Source organism: Harpia harpyja, chromosome 1, assembly GCF_026419915.1.
Source record: "Harpia harpyja isolate bHarHar1 chromosome 1, bHarHar1 primary haplotype, whole genome shotgun sequence".
Classification (NCBI taxonomy): Eukaryota; Metazoa; Chordata; class Aves; order Accipitriformes; family Accipitridae; genus Harpia; species Harpia harpyja.
The window spans coordinates 101,920,148-101,940,553 of record NC_068940.1 but is presented as its reverse complement, the minus strand read 5'-3'; the positions used below and the strand labels follow the sequence as shown (position 1 = coordinate 101,940,553).

Genomic DNA, 20,406 nt, shown 5'->3' with positions numbered 1-20,406 from the left:
CATCCGAATTGCAGGGAACAGAGTTGGTATTTACCTAGTCAGAAAAGGTGCTGGAGAAGACTTGACAATATTTTTCACAGAGTAAGAAATAAATAAAGTCTAAGAGAACAGTTTCCATTACATACTACAGGAATATTTTTATACATGAAAGATGCCAGTAAGAAGAAAATTTTCACACATTTAGTTCAAAATTTAAATTCTTACTGAAAGTGAAAACGTTCTAAAGAATGGGGGTTTGATTACTATTAAAAACCTCACATTTTATAAAAGCAAACAAAACTGTTAACCTTTTACCTCAATGTTTATAAATGGAAAAATAATGGATCAATTTACTGCATTATTCCAGTACAGTATTCAGGCTGGAAACACAGTAAGAAGTAGTACTGCCTGCATTATTTCATTAGCATAAGCTACCTTTAAAGTCGAAGGAAAATAAGAATGCTTCTACACCTAGTTTACACTAATCAAAATGCACGTACATTTATACATGCAAAAGAACTTGGCAAGAACCGCTGAAAACAAACTGATGTTGTAGGGTTTAATTTCTTGCATCTACAAGAATCTACAATTATAAAAGTCTCATCTTCAAACTTTACAGTACATTTACATGAGCAAATACCCCACAGCTTTCCTCACTCCTCCACTTCTGTACAAATCATATACAATAAAAAGTTTCGGTTTTGTTGTACAAACATCGTTTTACACTTTAATACAGATGAAAATACTGTTCCCTGGCACCTCATTTCCTCCATGGTGCCTGTGTGTTACAGGACAGAGCACTTTTGATCCATGCTTCTGGAATCTTCAGCTCAAGTGATACAGACTGATCCACGGGCCACAGCTTCTGCAACAGTTTTAAATAATGAGAAAATCTACCACTTGTTTGTATAACAATCAACAGTTTATTAATGGATATGGTGAAATTTTAGCTATCCACCAAAGATGTGTAAAAAATTGTCATGAAAGTAAAAATAAATAAAGCTGTTTTTAAAATCAGTCTTGTTTTACATCTCAGTTCAGAATGCAACATTTAACACAAAACTGTCATTGAAGTTTTAAAGAAGTCTACTGATATTCAAATTACAGCTTTTATGACAAATCTAATGAGAACTGAAACTGATTTGGTTTTGTTTAAAGACTTTCACATTCAAATACAGTGTCTCATTTAGCACAATACTTCCTTTGACAGTGATGGGCAACAGTGATGACATATTGCTGTATTTTGACATAAGGCACTATGATATGAATATGCCATACACTTGCCTTATGTCACATATATCCATTGCTGACCAGTGACTTCTGTCAAATGCAAAATGAAAAAGTTTCAGAATACAGTGCATTTTAATGAAGGACATCATATGAAGTCTTCCAGCAAATGTTTTGAAGACATTTTGAAATACAAGCCTACATTTTAACATAAGCTTTTGTCATGCTGCTTTTTTTGCGACATCACTGGGGGGAATAGACTCATCATCCATCACTAAGTCCCAATACACATTCTCAACCATCCTGCTCTGTTCTATTGCAGTCACTGTTCTTGAGACAAACTTGACCCAGTAACTTTGTTCGAGTTCTCCTACAAACGTGTATACATTCACAGCAGTCATTCGCTTTCATTCTCCTTTTGTTTGGCACCTGTTAACAGAAGAGGAAAGCATGCGTGATTTCCTTATGCACATAGCACTTGGCTTCCGGAAAAGCACTGCTCATTCTGAATGCTGGAACTGTGTCTGACCACGTTATCAGAATCTCAGTACTGGACACCGTTTATAAAGAACATACTGCAGAATTGCTAAATGCTAACGTAAAACACAGTAAGGAAGGCCTTGAGACCATTATTGCTTTGAACTTCATTGGCAAGGTAGTCTAAGTAACTCTTCCGGGAAGTTACTAGAAGTGGCTTTGAAGATTCTCCCCAGCACAAAAATTTATTTTAAAAAAACCCAACCAAAAAGCCGCACCCCAAACCTGTCCATCAGCTTAGAAGCCAAGCTTAATCATCATAATAGCCTCAAAAAATGAAGTCCTGCCTGAGAACAAACGATGTAAGAATTCAGTTTAACTACACTGTGTTGATGGACCCATTTTTCCTGGCTCAGAGGCAGATTTTGCTTACAGCAGGGATCCAAGAGACCTGTTCAGCAGGACTATACAGCATCTAGCCTCTTCTCCAAGTACTCAAACTAGCCACATGCTGGGCAACAACTGAACCCTATGGTGAGTTTGGCTTCAGCATCCAACTCTAGAGAGCAAAAATCTCGTGCCAGCAACCTGGAGTTACTACTTGTAATGTATAATCAAACACTAGAAGATTCATTAAATACATCCAGTTTTCACACCACAACCGATACTTTTTTCCCCTAATGTAGGCTGGTCTTAATTCCTGCCAGTCAATAAATTTTCCTTTCTAGTCTGTGAAGAGAAATGGACACTTTTAGGGCATGATTTATCTGGTTGTTCTTACGCATCCACTTTAAGAGGTATATCACACTCTGGACTCTACAAACTAGATCTATGTTGCAGACATCCTCACTTCATGAGACAAATCCCAATCTAAAATCGGGCAGTTGCCTGTGGAACTGCAATATAATGCCTAACTGCTCCTAAAAAATGCCTTCCCTCACCTCGTCTCTTCCAGTGGCATGATCCTGCCCCCTCTGTTGCTCTAACCCCTGTACTCAGTACTAGACTCTTCTGTGAGCCAGTTTAGTGTGCCAAACTGACAAAACTGCAGCTTTTTTGCTGGCTCAGTTTCCTGTTTGATCAATGAGTTAAAGCAGCTCACAGAGGGATCTCATGAGCATGGGTGCTGCCCACACACTAAACACCAGAAGCACATGGCCCAGAGTATGGGAGCAGGAACTGCCCTTTTTAATTACAGAGCACTGTTGATATCAGCTCACAAGAGTTGCAACTTAAGTGTCCATGTAATTCCAGTATAACAAAGCTCTTGGTTTGTCAGTATCCAGATTCATCTTTTTTGTCTAAACTTTGCTCCATTAACAGTTAAGTTCTACTCTCCTTGGATCCTCCTACCCTCCTCATGAGGGAAACTACGTCCTCTGCCTGGAGAGGCACCATCTGCCTGTCTTTACATCTTCTTCTTAGGAGGGACATATGTCCCTCCATCTCCTTCTAGGCAATAAGCCCATTTGACCCAGGCCTTTGGGCTGATTTCTCATCCATACCTTTCACAGAAAGCTGGGTTACTTGCTCTTCCAGGTCCGTAAAAGGAGCCAGATACACTAACATAATACCTCCAACAGTATCACCGATTACTTCTTTTCAGAGGAGAAACCTTATTATTTTAAAAGCTACATTTTTTTTTAAATCTACAGAGAAAGACATTTACAGTATCATGTTATCTATCAGTGCAAGTAAGAGATCGCAGTTACGCTCACATTTAGACTTCCTTTTTTGAAGGCTGTACCCAGCTCTGTTTGTTTAGTCTAAGGGCGTTTTTTTGAAGCAAAATTGTAATCCTCAAGATGCTTTTTGTCTTCCTTACAAAGCCAAAAGAGGGCTTTGCTTTAGTTCTTGTGACACTGAAGTCATTTATGTGGTCAAAGTGAAGTTACAATTAAGAACATAAAGCATGTTAGTAACTTGGGCAAAACAACAACAACAAAAAACCCAACAAAAAACCAAAACAACAAAAAAACCCAAACCAACCCCACTCAACCAACCAACATAAAAGTAGCAGAAATAAACCTATCATTGGATACTCTTGTTAAAAGGAACCTGATCATGTTTAGTAATACACTAGAGATTTCTACTGGAGTAATTCTGGTGATCTAGGGTACTGCCTCTGACATAGTTGTGCCAACCAAAACCCACAGCGTAGCTGGACAACTGCAGGGCTCCCAGGAGGTGGTTTTGCAGAGCTAGTGGAAAGCACAGCTGCATCCACACTAGGAGCACTTGGCCAGAGCACAGAAATTCAGGAAGGTGGGGAAGGCACCCTGTTGTAGATGTTGTCTATACATACAACATTCAACTTCATCCTGTTTTTCCTGTTAAAACATTAATCAGGACCTTTTTTTCTAATAAGAAGATACATGAACAGCAGTAACATTCATGAAGTTTCTGCATGCATTCCTCAGTGAACAAAAGACTGGCAGTTAATATTTTGTCAGCTTTTTCCTGAAGTGAAATGAAAAGTGTATTTAAGAACTATGATCAAACAGTTACAGAAGTTGAAAATCGAAAGTTTGTCATTGTCAAATAAATTAAAACCAGTAGGGTGTACACACTACCAAATGACTTATGGCAAAGGACAGGAGGCAACATCCATACCTGCTGGCGTGAGTACCAAAGCTTGTAGAATGTCAGAAAGGGAGATGATACCCACAATGCTATCCGCTTCATTCACTACCACTAAACGATGAACCTGCAAGCAGGGAAAATATTTTGAAATATATTTGCCTGACTTAAAGTAGTAGCTGAAGCAAAGAACCCCAAAATCTTAAAGTAATGCAGTATGAAGACAAGTAGAAAAAAAAAATGGTTCAAAATGTTAGCAATACCAACTCACACAGCAATACAAACATGCTTGCCCTACATAAATGAAAACTAGTACATGTTTCAAAAGCACACAGCTATCTGACATGGCAACAAAATCAGATTTGAAGTGACAGCTAAGCCAAGATCTAGGTCTTTAAAATACTTCTGCTCTCAAAAAGTGGCACTCACATCAAACACTTTTCCCCAATTTACAGGCTCTGCCCAACTCAGCCTGTGATCTCAAAAAATAAGATACAGTAATAAAATGAGGCTTCCTGCTGAAAAATACTTTCTCAGAGAGGGGCACAGCACTAAAACTTGTTGTATCTTTACATGTCCAAGTTGGGTTTAACCTAATTTTTCTCACAGGGCTACACAATTGAAACTGACTACCAAGTTCGTTTTAAAATCTACATTTTGCATGAAGACAGAAAAAAAGATTCAACTTATCTGTGCAAACTCACTGTAGAGTTAATAAACACATGGACACAACTTGGAAGAAAGATTTATCAACAGTAAGACTGTATTTTTAAATAATGATCCTTACAAATCTATTCTAGGAAATATTTTATAGTACAAAACTTTTGTCCTAACTGTAGGGAAAGTAGGTGAATACTCCTATATCCTGAGGCTCATTGGCCAGAGCAGGCTACAGCAGTGAAAGACCACTGCAGGACCAGGAGAGTGCCCTAATGTCAGTGCTGGCACCAGAGCCTGCTGCAAGTGGGCACAGAGTTGTATAACTTAAACATCACAGCTGAACCAGCTCCTAAGTAAGCAATCCTAAAAAGGGTGTTTGTCAAAAGCTGAGAGCCTACTACATGTTTACTTTTTACCTAAGTGAATTCTCTCTCTTCACTATTTTAAGTTCAAACAATCAGATATAATGGTGAAGAAAGTGAAAAGAATTTTTCTCATCTTCTCACAGAGGTGACAACAAGAAAGCTTCATCAGTCTTGATTTAATAGATATGTTAATTTATGGTTGAGGTCAACCGCTTCATTGCTAGTCAGATACAAGGAAAGAGGAGCTCTGAATTATTTGAACAGTCATACCCACCTGACGCAGAGAGGAAAGAAAGGGGGGGGGGGGGGGGGGAGAAAATATTGTTGCATTTTCTTTTTGATGAAACTATATTGTGATATTTTAGATGGCATTATTAGTTTTTGTATATGCACATATTTAATTGTTTTATTCTTCTCTCAGTGTAATGAATTCAAGAAAAATGGACAATGTAATTGTTTCACTTCCAGTAAGATCAAGCACTCGTCTGGCAGCTAAAAATAGCTTGTAGTTTTGACTGACTCATTTTGACATATAATCTCACTGTGTGTGGCAGTGTGCTTCCCCCTCTCTCACCCCCAGCCGGACCTGTATTTCCCATAATCCTGATCAAGTGATAATCACCAGTGGATGTGTCTGCTGTGATGGCTGCATCCATCTCAAAGTGGATTTTGGGGAGACAGATAACAATACAATAACCAAGGGCTAATTTGAACAATGCGCCCACCTAACCACAGTGCTGGTCAATGTCCAACTCAAGCCAAATTTGGAAGAAGCTAACATCTGTAGTCGGGATGCAAATATGACTATGAGTCAATTATCTTACTCCATAAATAGTGGACAGCCCAGGGCCCATTGAGCTCTCCTGCACAGCAGCAGGATGCCAGGGTCTCCCCTTGCGTAGGGATGCCTCTCAAGGTTACTCCTCGAGATGGAGAGATTCCCTGCTGCAACAAATTCTCAGTGATTAATGGCATGCTAAACTTTGAAATCTTAGCTAAGTGATATAAAGAATTGATTGTGCATATACAATGCTTTAGACATAAACCACTGGCCAAGTCTGAGACTAGGAGTGGATCCAGCTGCACCTAAACTCCCCCCTGAGAAGGAGTTTAGAAAGCAAGGGGGTCCTTTCTGAACCTCATAACTCAACGGGAGGGTCTCCCTGACAGTTTTGTCTGACCCTGTACTCTATGCAGTAAGTATCAAGTAAACCTTGCCATTGAATCTTCTTAAACCACTGTCGCATTTACTGTCAAACTTTGTTAAATCACTGTTTTATATCAATAAACGTATTGCTGCTACTGTCTTATGAGGGAAGTGTGTCACTCCATCTGCAACGCTATGTTTAGACTGAACCAAAGGGTAGGAGTTGTTCTTAAAACCCAAATGTCTAAAACTTCTTAACATAGTAATAAAATTTATCTAAATTTGAAATTTGAATATCAGCAATGCTAAAATTATTCAATTTCAGGAAGAAAATCAAGCAGATGCACAAAGTTACAAGTAAACATTGCTAAATGGAGGTTCTAACAGATTATTAACAAAGTAGAAGTTTTGCTCACATCAAGTGTATGTATGGTTACAGCCCTGAAGATTAAAAAAAAAAAAAAAATCTTGTAATTGAAGTTAAAGCATCTAAATGGAGTTGATCACACCTTGGAGACAACTGAAACTGGTAATACTGATTTTCTTCTGCAGAAAGGCATAACAGGGGAGGAAGACCTACATACTCATTCACCTCCATGTATAAGAAAGTTCCCAGTACCAACAAACAAGAAAAACAGTACCAAAAGAATGGAAAGCACACAGATAAGTAATTTACAAGAGCAGTTAGTGAAGGATTCTTCACAAGAATGTACTTTCTGGCCCTGTGTATCGGGTTTGTGTGGCACGGTTTTGGTAGCGGGGGGGTTACAGGGGTGGCTTCTGTGAGAAGCTGCCAGAAGCTTCCCCTATATCCCACAGAGCCAAGGCCAGCCGGCTCTAAGACAGACCCATCGCTGGCCAAGGCCGAGCCCATCAGCGATGGCTGCAGTGCCTCTGGGATAACAGATTTAAGAAGGGAAAAAAAGTTGCTGGGGCACAGAAACTGCAGCCAGAGAGAGGAGTGAGAAGATGTGAGAGAACCAACCCTGCAGACACCAAGGTCAGTGAAGAAGGAGGGGGAGGAAGTGCTCCAGGCGCCGGAGCAGAGATTCCCCTGCAGCCCGTGGGGAAGACCATGGTGAGGCAGGCTGTTCCCCTGCAGCCCAGGGAGGTCCACGGGGGAGCAGATCTCCACCTGCAGCCTGGGGAGAACCCCACGCCGGAGCAGGTGGGTGCCCAAAGGAGGCTGTGACCCCATGGGAACCCCCACTGGAGCAGGCTCCTGGCAGGACCTGCAGATCTGTGGAGAGAGGAGCCCACAGAGCAGGTTTTTCTAGCAGGACTTGTGACCCCGTGGGGGGCCCACACTGGAGCAGTGTGCTCCTGAAGGACTGCAGCCCATTGAAGGGACCCATGCTGGGGCAGTTCGTGGAGGACTGTCTCCCATGGGAGGGACCCCACGCTGGAGCAGGGGAAGAGTGTGAGGAGTCCTCCCCCTGAAGAGGGTGAAATAGCAGAGACAACATGTGATGAACTGACCGTAACCCCCATTCCCCATCCCCCTGCGCTGCTGGGGGGGCTCGGTAGAGAATCTGGGAATGAAGTGGTGCCTGGGAAGAAGGGAGAGGTGGAGGGAAGGTGTTCTGAGATTTGGTTTTATTTCTCATTATCCTACTCTGGTTGATTGGCAATAAATTAACTTTCCCCAAGTTGAGTCTGTTTTGCCCATGATGGTAATTGGTGGAGTGATCTCTCCTGTCCTTATCTCGACCCACAAGCCTTTGGTTATATTTTCTCTCCCCTGTCCAGCTGAGGGGGGAAGAGTGATAGAACAGCTTTGGTGGGTACCTGGTGTCCAGCCAGGGTTGACCCACCGCACCCTGTTTCACAGTATTTCTATGACAGCAGTGCAGGACTCCCTATGCATTAACTAATTGTAGCCATTAAATTTCCTGAACAATATGCCAATCAACCCTAGCTGTAAGCTGGAATTTAAAGAATTATTTCTCTGCAAAACTTATGGCAGGCTTGGAATAAACTTGATTCTTTCAAAGCAGCTTTGCATGCAAATAACCAACTATTATTACAGATTTACTGTGCAATATTTTGCACATCCCTATAAGCACCTATCATCTAAGTCTATAAAGCAAAGTAATACCCAACACATGTAGTTATGAAAAAAATACTTCCACCGAGTAACCAAAATAACTTGAAAAGGATAAATTTCTACTGTTTATTAGTTTGGTAATACAACTTTTAACTTACAGTAAAGGGAAAAACACAAAACGAGCTCACCTCAGCCTTCACTATTCTATCCACAATGGTCTCCAGTGTTTCCAGCATACTACACTTCACAACACCTTCAAAATACTGAGAACGGTGCTGTAGGGCTTGCGTCACCGTGATATCTAGGTTATTATATGTTTTTTCAGCAGCAAGATTCTGGAAAAAAAAAAGAAATAAAAAAAACCCCAAGGCACATAACACATCTCAGTACTTAGTAATAAAGTACTCAATAAAGTAAATATTTTGGCATCAAGTAGATACACATTTCTGGTGTAAATTGAGTCTATTCCAAGTCACATATTAAATAAAGCAGATGCTCTTCAGCTTCAGTTTTTGGGAACAGTCAAGCATGCAACTGTGTTAAACACCATATGACAGACTGGGTTAACTGATAAAACTGTTTTGTGATATGCATTAGGCCAGTGAAAGTCTCCTTACTTTGCTATCTGATATTTGGCTTGATGTCACTCATCCTGCTTTTGCCATGAGTAGAAAATGTAAACATGAAGTTCTACAGATTTTAGAATATACAGAATATGCTTTAAGAATATACATTTTTTTGTTGTTTGTTTTTCATAAGATAGGGGAGAACACCAACTGCTCTGAACACCACCCATGAAGTAGATCTTAGTGGAGATCTAAGAGAACAAATTAGACATTTTCTTCACCTTTCTTATTTGTGGGCTCAAACTCCCTCTCCTGGACTGTGCTGGCACTGCCATTTGACAACAATTTTTTTGCGTGTGTGTGTGTATATGTATTTTAATAAGTACTATAAAAATAATATAAATGAAAACCTATCACCACCACTAAAACGAAGAAGATTAAAAGAGTTTGAAAGCTGACATTCTCAACTTTCATTTTAAGAACAGGACCATGCTTGTAGCAAGAGGACTTTGTCCAGACCAGCTAAAGCTTTCTTTGTAGGCAAAATCATAGCGATATTTTGTTAAGTGTTGGCATATCCTGGCCTCTTCATTTTGTGTGCCAAAGCACTGAAGGAAGAACAAAGACAGACCTTTACAATGAAAGCACTGGACCAAGCAATAAAATGAAATTAATTTTTGGCTAGAATATACTGTGATTGGTCAAGTTTTTGGATTGAATTACACTGAACATGACAAGATAGGTTTGAGATGATCATGAAGATACAAGCAGTTTTGGTTTACTCATTAATTCCTACTGAAGGACACTAGGAGAACATAAAAAAGCCTCTGCAAACTGAAGTCACCCTACACAAAATAACTAGTGTAATATAATGCTATTTCTATACCATCACACCATTCCCAGGTTTTTCCCATCAAGAACCTGAAAATGAATTCAGAACTCTATTAAAATGAAAGAAATCTATCAACTTAGCCAGCTGTATATACAGGCATAGCTTAAAATACTGATTTAAGTAAGCAATTAGCCACATGGTTTCAAGTTAAATATCACCAGTTGAATCTTGCAAATTCTATGTTTATTGGAAGATAAGATTATACTTTTTTTTTTTTTCTCCTCCTTCTTCTTTTAAAGCTTGAAGATCAGGTTGAAGCAGACTGATGAAAACCTGGAAGCCTCAGCAGTGATTATCTTTTAAGAATAGCATCTATCCCCTGGCCCCATTTAATAAGCAAACTAGTATATGTGAGGAAAATCTCAAATTATCAGTAGATGCCCTAACTCCTTCCCATGTTACTAGCTAGGAGCAAACAGTTATATCCTAAAGCCTTTGCGGTGTTTTTTTTCCCTGACCCCAGTACATAATTTTTCCAAAGAAATGATCCAGCATCTTAAAAAAATCCTATAATTTTTGTTGCCCCATCGCTTAAAATGAGGAAAGAAGTGAAAAACATAAGGAACCCTCTTCCTTTTGGTGTCTTTCTGAAAAAGAACAGCAAATAAAGGAAACATGTCCTGCCTCAAAGTCTAATGCAGTTACAAGATAAATTGAAACACTGAACCCACCAGCTGTGAAATTTCATTGTCTTTCGTATGTTAGATCACTTTTGCTACAGCTACTACCTATTCCCTGACCAGCTTTTATGGCAGAACAGGATCTTACACAGTAGAGAATCCCAAAGAACAAAAAGAAACAGCCAGAGATATTTGTATGCTTAAAGTATTTCCATTTGGGACTTTTCTCCATATTTCTGAAAGCATTCTATGCAGCATTTCAGACATCTGGATTCTTCATTAGCACTAGCAGGCTGGTGGAACAAGCAACTTGGGCACTTAAATCTCTAAAAAAATAAGGTATCTATCAAAAGTTCCAATTAGAAGGCAGGTACATACAGCTGGAGGGGGGACAGGGATAAAAAAACCTAAATATCTTTTTCCAGTTTCTGAAGACCACAAGACTGGAAGAGCCCTTGCTCTCTGAGGTTGGCAGACCATGGCATGAATCTGACTACACTGCTGCACTCCTGAGGGAAAACCAGAAACAGTGGCCTGAATTAGATCTAAACCAAAAGGAATACAGATGCAATACTTTGGAGCCAGAGACTCACACAAAAGCACGGGCCAATTCACTGAGAAGGTCAAGTCATACAAAGTACCCAGACCGCATGGAGAAATTTGCATTCTTTTTGAAAACAGACTGTGGAATGGCAGCAGCTGGGAAAAGAAAAACCTATCTCAAAAATAGAAACAAACATAAAAAACCCTATGCCCTCTTTTTGTAAGAGTACAGCCAGATCTAGTTTTGGGTAATATCCAGAGCAGTAGATGCCTGTGTGCAAGTAGTATTACTAAGGATAGCTTAAATAAAAAATAATAATAAAAAATGCTGTGGAGGGTGAATTGAATGTTTTACTCAGTTTGTTAACTACAGCCTAAGGAACAAAACAGCCAAAAGTGACATATTAACAAATTAATTTGCAAATGCTTACTGCATATAAAATATTTAATAGACTTTAAGAGGTATACTTACTATTACATCAAACTTGGAATAAATATCTACAACTTTTCCTAAAAAGAAAAACAAAAGTTAATAAAGTGCTTAAAATACAAAATTAGTCTTCTTGCTTCCTGCTTTCATTTGTTAACTTATAATTACACAGAAAGCAAACAGACAGGTCAAGAAGGAAAGATGGGAAAAAAACCCAAACAATCTATCCAACCATGAAGCTCTTCCAAGCCTATCAACCTATATCTTGCACAAATATTTCTTTATATTCCCCTTCTCCCCCACCTTTTTTTTTTTTAAATTTTTTTTTATTCTTTCTCCTCCCCCCGCCCATTAATCCAGGGTTCAGCACCATTTATCTTACCACACTTCTGTATACAGAAGACCCAACACACACCTGACTCATCCACAACAGGTAATGCCGATATCCTTCTCTCTACAAATATATTCAAGGCTTTAATGATAGGAGTGTCTGGATATATGAAGGCAATGTTGTGGTAAGTTCCTATTCCAAGTTCATCCAGATTCTTCTTCATAAAGGCAGGCTTTGGCATCTCTGACATCTAGGAAAGTCAGAATGAATTTATTTACAGTGCAGTTTTCTGCACCTACCATGTCTTGTACACCTACTGTGTTTCCACATGATTTGTATATATAATCAGGAAATCTGTATTCACTCATCCATCTACAGATTCCAAATGATTGTTACAGATTACAGTAATCTGCTACTAGATTAACATAAAGCCAAAACAAGCTCAGATCTAGACACATTACTTCTGTTCAAAGCAACTCTAAGACTATGTAACTATATTTTTTTTTTCATTTATTTTTGGAGTAACCCATCACTAAAAGCTTTTGATCCTAAGATATGTCATACCCACTGAAACTGCAGAGAGAAGACAGCAAAACATACTATACACTGAATGCTTATTTTGAACTCTTGTTCCTTTGTTTGGCCTCCTATTCATTCCTGTGACTAACGTTATTCACTGTAGCCTATGATAATCTCGTTTCTGGGACACAATTCATTTTTCTTTTCATGTAAACAAGCTTCTGAACCTGAGTAGATCTTCCAGAAAGGACAGCAAATTACTCATATAGCCAAGACAAGTCCTTGGTGTTTAGGTTTCTTTAAATGACTAAAACAAAGTAAAGGTAATGTACAGGTCCTATATCAAGCTTTAATTTCTCTGTTATCAAAAAAAGATATGCACAGAGACAATGAATATGGAAGTTTATCACAAAGTTTCTATACTAAAACTTAAATTACTTAACATTAAAGATGTCTACTGGGCGCAAAAAAAAAATCAGTTAAGCATAGTGTAATTTTAAATACTTACAAAAAGCTGGAGGAACTTGAGGATTCTTTTATGGGTAAGTATATAAAGTGCATTTCCACTGACTGGATCTATAACTGGCAATCTGTGGATTTTGTTTTTGATCAATGAATATACAGCATCAAAAAGGCTGAGGAGAAAAACATTTTTTTTTAAAATGGATGAGTTCTAGCTAGTAATGTCAAGTAATATATACACATATTTACAAACTCCCATGAAGCACATATGATGAGTAATTATTTGCATTACCTTTAATGTTATAGAAAACAGAAGTTAAGGGATTTCAAATTAAACTTTTGCAGCTGGTAAAACACATCAACAATGATATGCTCATGAACATCTAAAACCAGTAAGAAAATGTGATGGAAAGTGACTTTTTGTGGTAGAAAACATAGCAGAAATATTTCTTCACAGGTATAAATTGTTTTCCCAGTGAGTGCTGTGCTTACAGTTCCCCTGTACTCAGAATGAATATTTCTGTTCAGAGACAAACAGTGAAAAACAGTGTTCTTGCACTTAATGCATCTCAATGCCAAACTTTTATAACATTTTCTAGGATAAGTACATATATGCAATTAAGCCAAAACAATTAGAACTTCACTGAATTATCATGGGGGATTGGCAAAAAGTTATTCTCAGGAGATCTGAAACATTCCTCCAGATGCTGCAGACTATGATTTAGCAATACTCTGACCTGTGCAAGTCTGCTCTTCTTGCAAGTAACAGTTTTTTTTTTTTTTTCCTTGGTCCTAGTAAGACCTTAATAAAACAGCTGACCACCAATTGCAATAAATTAGTAAGTAATAAAGTTAGTAAAATTTGATAAACACCTACTTGCTGAAGTAGACTTCTTCCCATAGATAATAAACTATATGTTCTCAGTCCATTACAGGGATGAACTATCCCCATTTGATATACATGGAATCAAGATTCCCACCATTGCACTGTAGATTCCACTGACTGAGTAAGCATTTAACTACTCTTAAGTGCTGCAGTCTGATTGTCACAGAACCCAAGTCCATTTCTGGATCAGGTCTTAAGTTGATTTGCTGTATCCTTTCATACATGTCCTACTGCATCTTCTTTATTGCAATACTTCTCTTGCTGCACCTTTGACTGAAAACAATTGTACTACTTTGTCTTAACTATATTCTTTGCAACCAGCTACCATTCAAAATACATTCCTTATGACTTAATTGAAGGACTTATTCATGACTTAATGGCAATTCAACTGAGGATACAGTATAACATTACTTCGAGGTAATCACTAGAGCTCCCTTCACCAGTTTCCTTTGATAGGGCATAAGCAATCTTATTCCACAAACTGAAAGCAAGAATCAGAACTCCGCTCTTCAGTTCAGCGATTAAGTAGTACTCAAGTTGTTAAGTGATCAACTAAAGCTCTCTCTCAAGTTACCTTTGGTAAATAATGTGTAACGGCAGTTTAAAAACTATTTCTTTCAAATTCCATCAAGAAGAAAAGGACAGTCATTTATATTTTAAGGAACACAACCTAGTAGTAGAGCAGAACAAAACACACAGATAATGTCTTTTCTTTAGTTAAGGGAAGTCACTTGTGTTGAAAAGTACTGTAAGTTTTCAATTACTATGATTGCTGAGAACAAGACATCTGAAAGGCTCTGTACAGTTTTCGATTTTCGTGAAACGAACATGACTTGCAGACTGGTTTGAAGGGTCGTCATGTTGCCTTTTTGGCATGTTTTTGGGCAATTAATTTTGATCCATGTCTAGTTCATTTACCAGAACAGTTACACTAATAAAAGACAAAAGTTTAACTAAAAATTCTCTTCTTTGAATAATTAAAAAAAAGTCCTCACTCACAATAAAAAAAAAGCTCCCACACCTTCTTGATTATATTAAAAGACTGTCCTTCATTATTGTACTCTAGTTTAAAATATGAATTGTTTCTTATTATATAAAGTCTTAAATTCAGTGTTGAGATGGAGTTAGTTTATTTCAAGTTAAGCAGACTGAAAAGCAGAATCCTACCTTGCATCTGGGGAGATGTTCACTAAAGGTTTAAATGTCTCTTGTAAATAAAGCTCTGTGTATAGAAAATTAATAGACCATTACCACTTTGTATGAAAACATTAGCTTTTTTATGAAAGCATTTTATGAATCCATTCGTACAAAATTAAGTGGAAGACAGACAGCAATATGTACAGTTACCTTAGTTATTCTACCACTTATGCACATTCCTCTATATTGACATTAAAACCCCGAAAGTTTTAAAAGCAGGACTAAACTGATTACCACCAGGGGTCACTGCAACAGCGGCAAATAATTCTTTACCAGTTCCTTTTCTGTGAGGGGTCTGCTGCATGGAGTACTTCTATGTATTATTTCATGGCATATAGTCTATTTTTTAACCTAAAGCTTCCTCCCTGCATTCAGCACTTCCGTTTACACTCAGCACGCTGTATAAATTTCTAATTGCAACATGCAATTCACTCGGGCATAGCTTGCTGCTCATCCATCAGTTCACGCAATAAATAGGGTCATCTCTTCATTCTGCATCCTAGCTCAGATAAATTTCCATTCCACATATATTTATCAACTCTACAGCCATACATGCTGCCTTATTCCAGTTTCTTTTTTTCTTTCTTAAAGAGCAAGATGGTACTAATCACAAACGAGTGGCAAAGTAGTATATAGCCCAGTCCACATACTGTTTCAGATAGAAAAACAAGCAGCAGGAGCCAATGGACAAGCTTTTAATATTTTTGCTTTCATTAAAAAGTATGTGGAGAGAGACAAGCTAAATCTATGATTAATTAAAAATCCACTATAGTGAAAAACATTAGAACATATTAAATTATCAACCAAGTAGTAAATATTCTTACCCCTCCAGGTTTCTATCTTGTGCTCCTCCAATTCATAAATCTGAACCTAAAATTGGTAGATGGAAAGTTTAGCTTGAAGTATTAATTTTAAACCCAACATCATTAATGATATTATAAATATTTGAATAATTTCTTTACATTTCATTGCAGGCAATCCAACAAAGTAAGAACAGTCCAGAATAACATTTCTTGGCAATAATAAGAAGAAAGGGTGCAATCCTGCTCAATGCAGAGTACCATACTGGACCTATAATTTCAGGGGACAGGAAAGATCTTTTACCCGCCTAGGTTTGTAGTCTAGATCTCTTTTAGACTCAAAGACATCTCATCAGTAATTTATCTCACCTTAAAACAATCATGGCAGCATAAACCCTGTGATGATTCCTCACACACCCAAACCAGTAAAAAGCTTACCCTGATCACTTGACTCCTTAATGCTAACAGAGATGAATTTTACTGTTACTTGATTATAAACAAGCAAGAACACTTGGTTTAGTGGCTCAGTTCTATCAGAAGAACTGACATTGCATTCCGCCACCCCCCCCCCCCCAGTTTAATCTTTTACTGATGTTACATTCTTCAAATGTTTTCAGACACTGCATCTAAGCCATGCGTGCTCTCAGCATTTCTCCTGTGCCAGCAATGTTGCTCATCTGACCTGTGTTCAGTTGGTCCCAGGAACCAAACAGGCAAAGAAAAGTTACAAAAAATGTTAGTTTTCTGCTGGTTTAACTTCCTTAACTGGCTCACAAAAAGAACAGGCAAATGATACTGGACAAAGGATGCGGCAAGTCTGCACCTTTTGATGGCAGCTTATTATCGGATCAGATCCACAGTAACATCAAACCACTCTCAAGAGTCCAGTCTTCAAAGTTTAAAACAAAATAAAACCAAAAAAGACATGGTCACGTCACCAACTTCCAGCTGTTTAGCAGCTATTTCACTAAGTTCTTTGTCAAAAGACTGTATAACCTCCCTAGAGCAGCTCCTTCCATCTTGCTCATGGTTTTCTAAAAATATTTCAGCTCTGAAAGCTACCTTTCTCTAAAGGTATCAAGCTGCAAGCCAGCCACTTGAAATAGTAATTGCACTTGCTATAGCCTAGGCCAAAGGTACCTGTCATCCCTTACTTCTGTCTCCTCTATCAGGTACCTCTGCAAACACTGCAGAAGCTGAAGACTTTATAGGTGAAGGGTAGAAGTCTCCACAAAGCCTACTACATTTATCTTTGAGCTGAAGGAGACTACACTTAGATCACTCTCTGGAATTAGCATCCTTTGAAGAGTATAAAGGAATGTTAAATCGATATTCTATAATTGGACTACTCAAATATACCATTTTTGGCTGACATAAGAGATACCTATGTAAGTTAAATAATCTTTTAGGACACTTGACAAAAAAGGCAGTTAAGACAGTGGAGTGCAGTTCAGAAGATCTACTGAAGTGATCAGAAGAATAGGAGACCACTTTAGAGGCTGATGAGGCTAAACCTAGTTCTTGGACCACACTATAGGGAAAAACTACCTGGATGTTCCTCTCAATCATTTAAAGATATTATCTAGTACATGAACAGCAACATGCTTCACACTGTATGTGTTCTGATGCATTTAGAAAGAATGACTAAAATACTTACGAACTATATTTTCAGCATAATTTTACCTATTAAGACTAGGGCATTCCCTGATGGAACATTATTTTAATTTTTTTTTTCTTTTTTTAAATAGAAGAACACATCAATCACTCAAGTCAAATGTCACTTCTCGGCTATTCCTCCTTACTGCTGCTATTTGAAGCACAACCTATGGAATAGATGTTAGACAATGTAAACAGGAGTGACAACAGTCAGACCTTAGGTAAAGTTACATGGAAAAATTGGTAGTATTGAGGTTGAGGGTCATTACAATATGGAAACCATTTTAAGGAAGTTACCAGTGTGCAATCACTTCTCATTTGCTTCTCCCACCACCTCTTGTTAAAGAATTTTTTCCCCTGGGTATTTACAAGAAGAAAGGACAGTGTACCACACTATTGGCATCTGACAAGACTTTCACTATAATTTAAAAAATTAACATGAGTTTTGAGAAGCCTAATAGATTAGATGTCTGCTTCATCCCACTGTTCTTGATTTTTTAGCTAGTAAAATGTAGTACATTTGTTTTAATTGGTTGAGGGTGAATTGTGATTTGACAGGAACAAGAAAGGGATGTAAATGTATGAACATGAAAGCTAGGGAATTTCATCAACTGACTGCCAATGGGAATTTTAAATTACAGTTAATTGAAGTCAACAGATCTCCAACTGATTGTGCAACTCAGCCATGTAACTAAAATATTTGCATATATTTAACTCGTTTAACTTGTTTATTCTACACCATCACTCCCAAGAACAGAGTAACCTTTTAATGCATTCAAGCCTCTGTAAGCTAGCATTCCACTTAACTGCTATTCCTTTTGGAATAGCTCTATCATAGTTATGAGACAAAGATGATTATATAAAACACGTGAACCACACATAGCTACATACTTGATTTTTAAATACAATGAACTTTTTCACATAACTTAAAGACATCCTCCCCAAATGCTCTTTGGTTGATGTTTGCCATTTATATAGAGCTCAGATTGCTATTGAAATATGTGCTTTGAAACAACCTGAACACAAATAAATACAGTGATCAATAATCAAGTATTTTCCTTCATACTTTTTATATCACATCTAGTTTTTAGTAAGTGTGTTAAGCCAGGTCCTTCATCCCAAATGCATTATTCATTAGTTGCAAAACGAAGCGGAGCCTCGTATCCAAAATGAAGGCTATCATTATGGTAAGCACCACACAAAACATAATAAATGGTAGTACTCATTAAGGAAATTCCTCATGTTTATACATGTATAACTGAAGCAGACAGATTGCATTACCTGCCCAAGCTCATAGGACCTTCATAGCTAAAGCTGGGAACTGAACCTAGGTATCCAAATACCATTCTATTACCTTGCTCACAAAGCCATCTTTTCTTTCAAAAAAACACCCGCAGTGAGTATACCCATGATATATCTAAGCTTCCAAGGACTTAAATAATAGTAACAATCATCATCAATCTTTCAGTCCGATATTTCAGTCTCTGTACTGTATGGCAAATGATAAAAGTATTGCTTAACATCATACTTACCATTGGAGACTTATAGTATCTATGCAGTATGTTAATGAAATCTGTAATTGTTAACATTCCTGTAACAAGTGATATACAAAAAAAAAAAAATGTTCTTCAGATATATACTTAACATATAGAACTTCCAGTTTTTTTCTCTATTTATATTCACAGTATGTAATTTAATAAACGTTAAATCCATGTAACATACTATTTGTGTTGGACTAATCAACAGTGGAATTCCAAAACTATGTATAGTCACTTTCACATTGACACAATACTTCAGAATAAAAAACACACTTCTGAAATAATATTCAAAATTATAACCTATGTGCTTCTCCTCTTCTTTCAATCTGACTCAGAGAAAACCTTGAATCCAGACTGCATCCAACCCCAAAAGCATGGAAAGAAAAGCAGGGGTTTAGAACATCTTTAAGCATAGGAGACTTATCCTTGCCTTCCATTTTCTTCTCAAGTAAGACACATTCTCATTATGTACTTGCCAAGTCAGGCAGACTCTCAGACTCAAATGAAGGAACAGTATGATCCATTTTCTTGAATATTACTTATTAAAGAACTTAATATAATAATTTCCACAGTAATCCTCAATGTCTGTATTGAAATGTGACTTTTTTAAAAAAAAGAGATAGTACATCCATAGTATATACATTTTAACCACCAACACCAAACTATGTAATATAGTATTGATGATTAGTTTAGTTACCTGAAAACACTAATCTTTGAGCTTTCAAGTTCTAAATTTGGGAAGATGTAATTGCTCCACTGTTTACTACTCTTACATCTAAACTGAAGAAACTAAGAAATGGGGAAGGGAAAAATTAATCTGGAGGTCAGCTTTATATCACTAGAGCTTAGTTACAGACAGAAAATTAAATTAAAGACACATAGCATTCCTATGATATATTGCATGAAACTACTGCTCCACCCCCCTTGGCTTTAAAGTATTTTAACAAATGCTTTGTAAAGTATCTACCATTCATTTCCAAAAATCCTCCATTTACATTCCAGGTCAAGTAATAATATTTGTAACTGTGACTATGACCCTGTTTTCTAACTGCAACACAGATCTAACTTTGGAAATTTATTGTTGTGGCAATTAATTACATGACTTTTAAAAAAAGCAATACATAGATCTAATGTTTTTCTCCCAATATGGGACATATCTGTAGCATTCAACATTAGTTCTGGTATTTAAAGATTTTTCAGTGCACCTTACTGATAACGTGCAAAGACATGCTCGTATTGCATGTATATTGCTGTAACATTAAATTCTTCCTTTTTATAGTTCTTATTTTCAAATTTCCTTTTTGTGACCATTACCTTTATTTTTAAATACAGTGAAATGCACATATTTGAGACCAAATTTCAAAAGGTCAGGACCTAAAAGAATAATCATGATTCTCAAAGCACAGCAACACTATGAAAGCTGGGAACATTTCACTTGTCACAAGGAGGAAAAAGAAACCCTCTTTGTCAGTATAGCTCTAGGA

At 37.5% G+C, this 20,406-nt stretch overlaps 1 protein-coding gene across 6 annotated transcripts in view; it reads right to left on the bottom strand.

The window, feature by feature from the left end:
* Positions 1–524: 524 nt before the first annotated feature.
* Positions 525–20,406, bottom strand: part of PRKAG2 (protein kinase AMP-activated non-catalytic subunit gamma 2) — a 226,489-nt gene continuing 206,607 nt past the window's right edge. For 3 of the 6 annotated variants that reach the window (XM_052807182.1, XM_052807217.1, XM_052807208.1), the window contains 9 exons: positions 18,917–18,975; positions 15,753–15,798; positions 14,899–14,953; positions 12,892–13,018; positions 11,949–12,114; positions 11,576–11,613; positions 8,671–8,817; positions 4,297–4,390; positions 525–1,635 (listed from right to left, as the gene is read on the bottom strand). In XM_052807182.1, coding sequence (XP_052663142.1) covers positions 1,604–1,635; positions 4,297–4,390; positions 8,671–8,817; positions 11,576–11,613; positions 11,949–12,114; positions 12,892–13,018; positions 14,899–14,953; positions 15,753–15,798; positions 18,917–18,975 — 764 coding nt within the window. In that variant the 3' untranslated portion in view covers positions 525–1,603. The remainder of the gene's footprint in view (positions 1,636–4,296; positions 4,391–8,670; positions 8,818–11,575; positions 11,614–11,948; positions 12,115–12,891; positions 13,019–14,898; positions 14,954–15,752; positions 15,799–18,916; positions 18,976–20,406) is intronic. The other 3 variants (XM_052807173.1, XM_052807189.1, XM_052807199.1) reach the window with 1 other exon arrangement.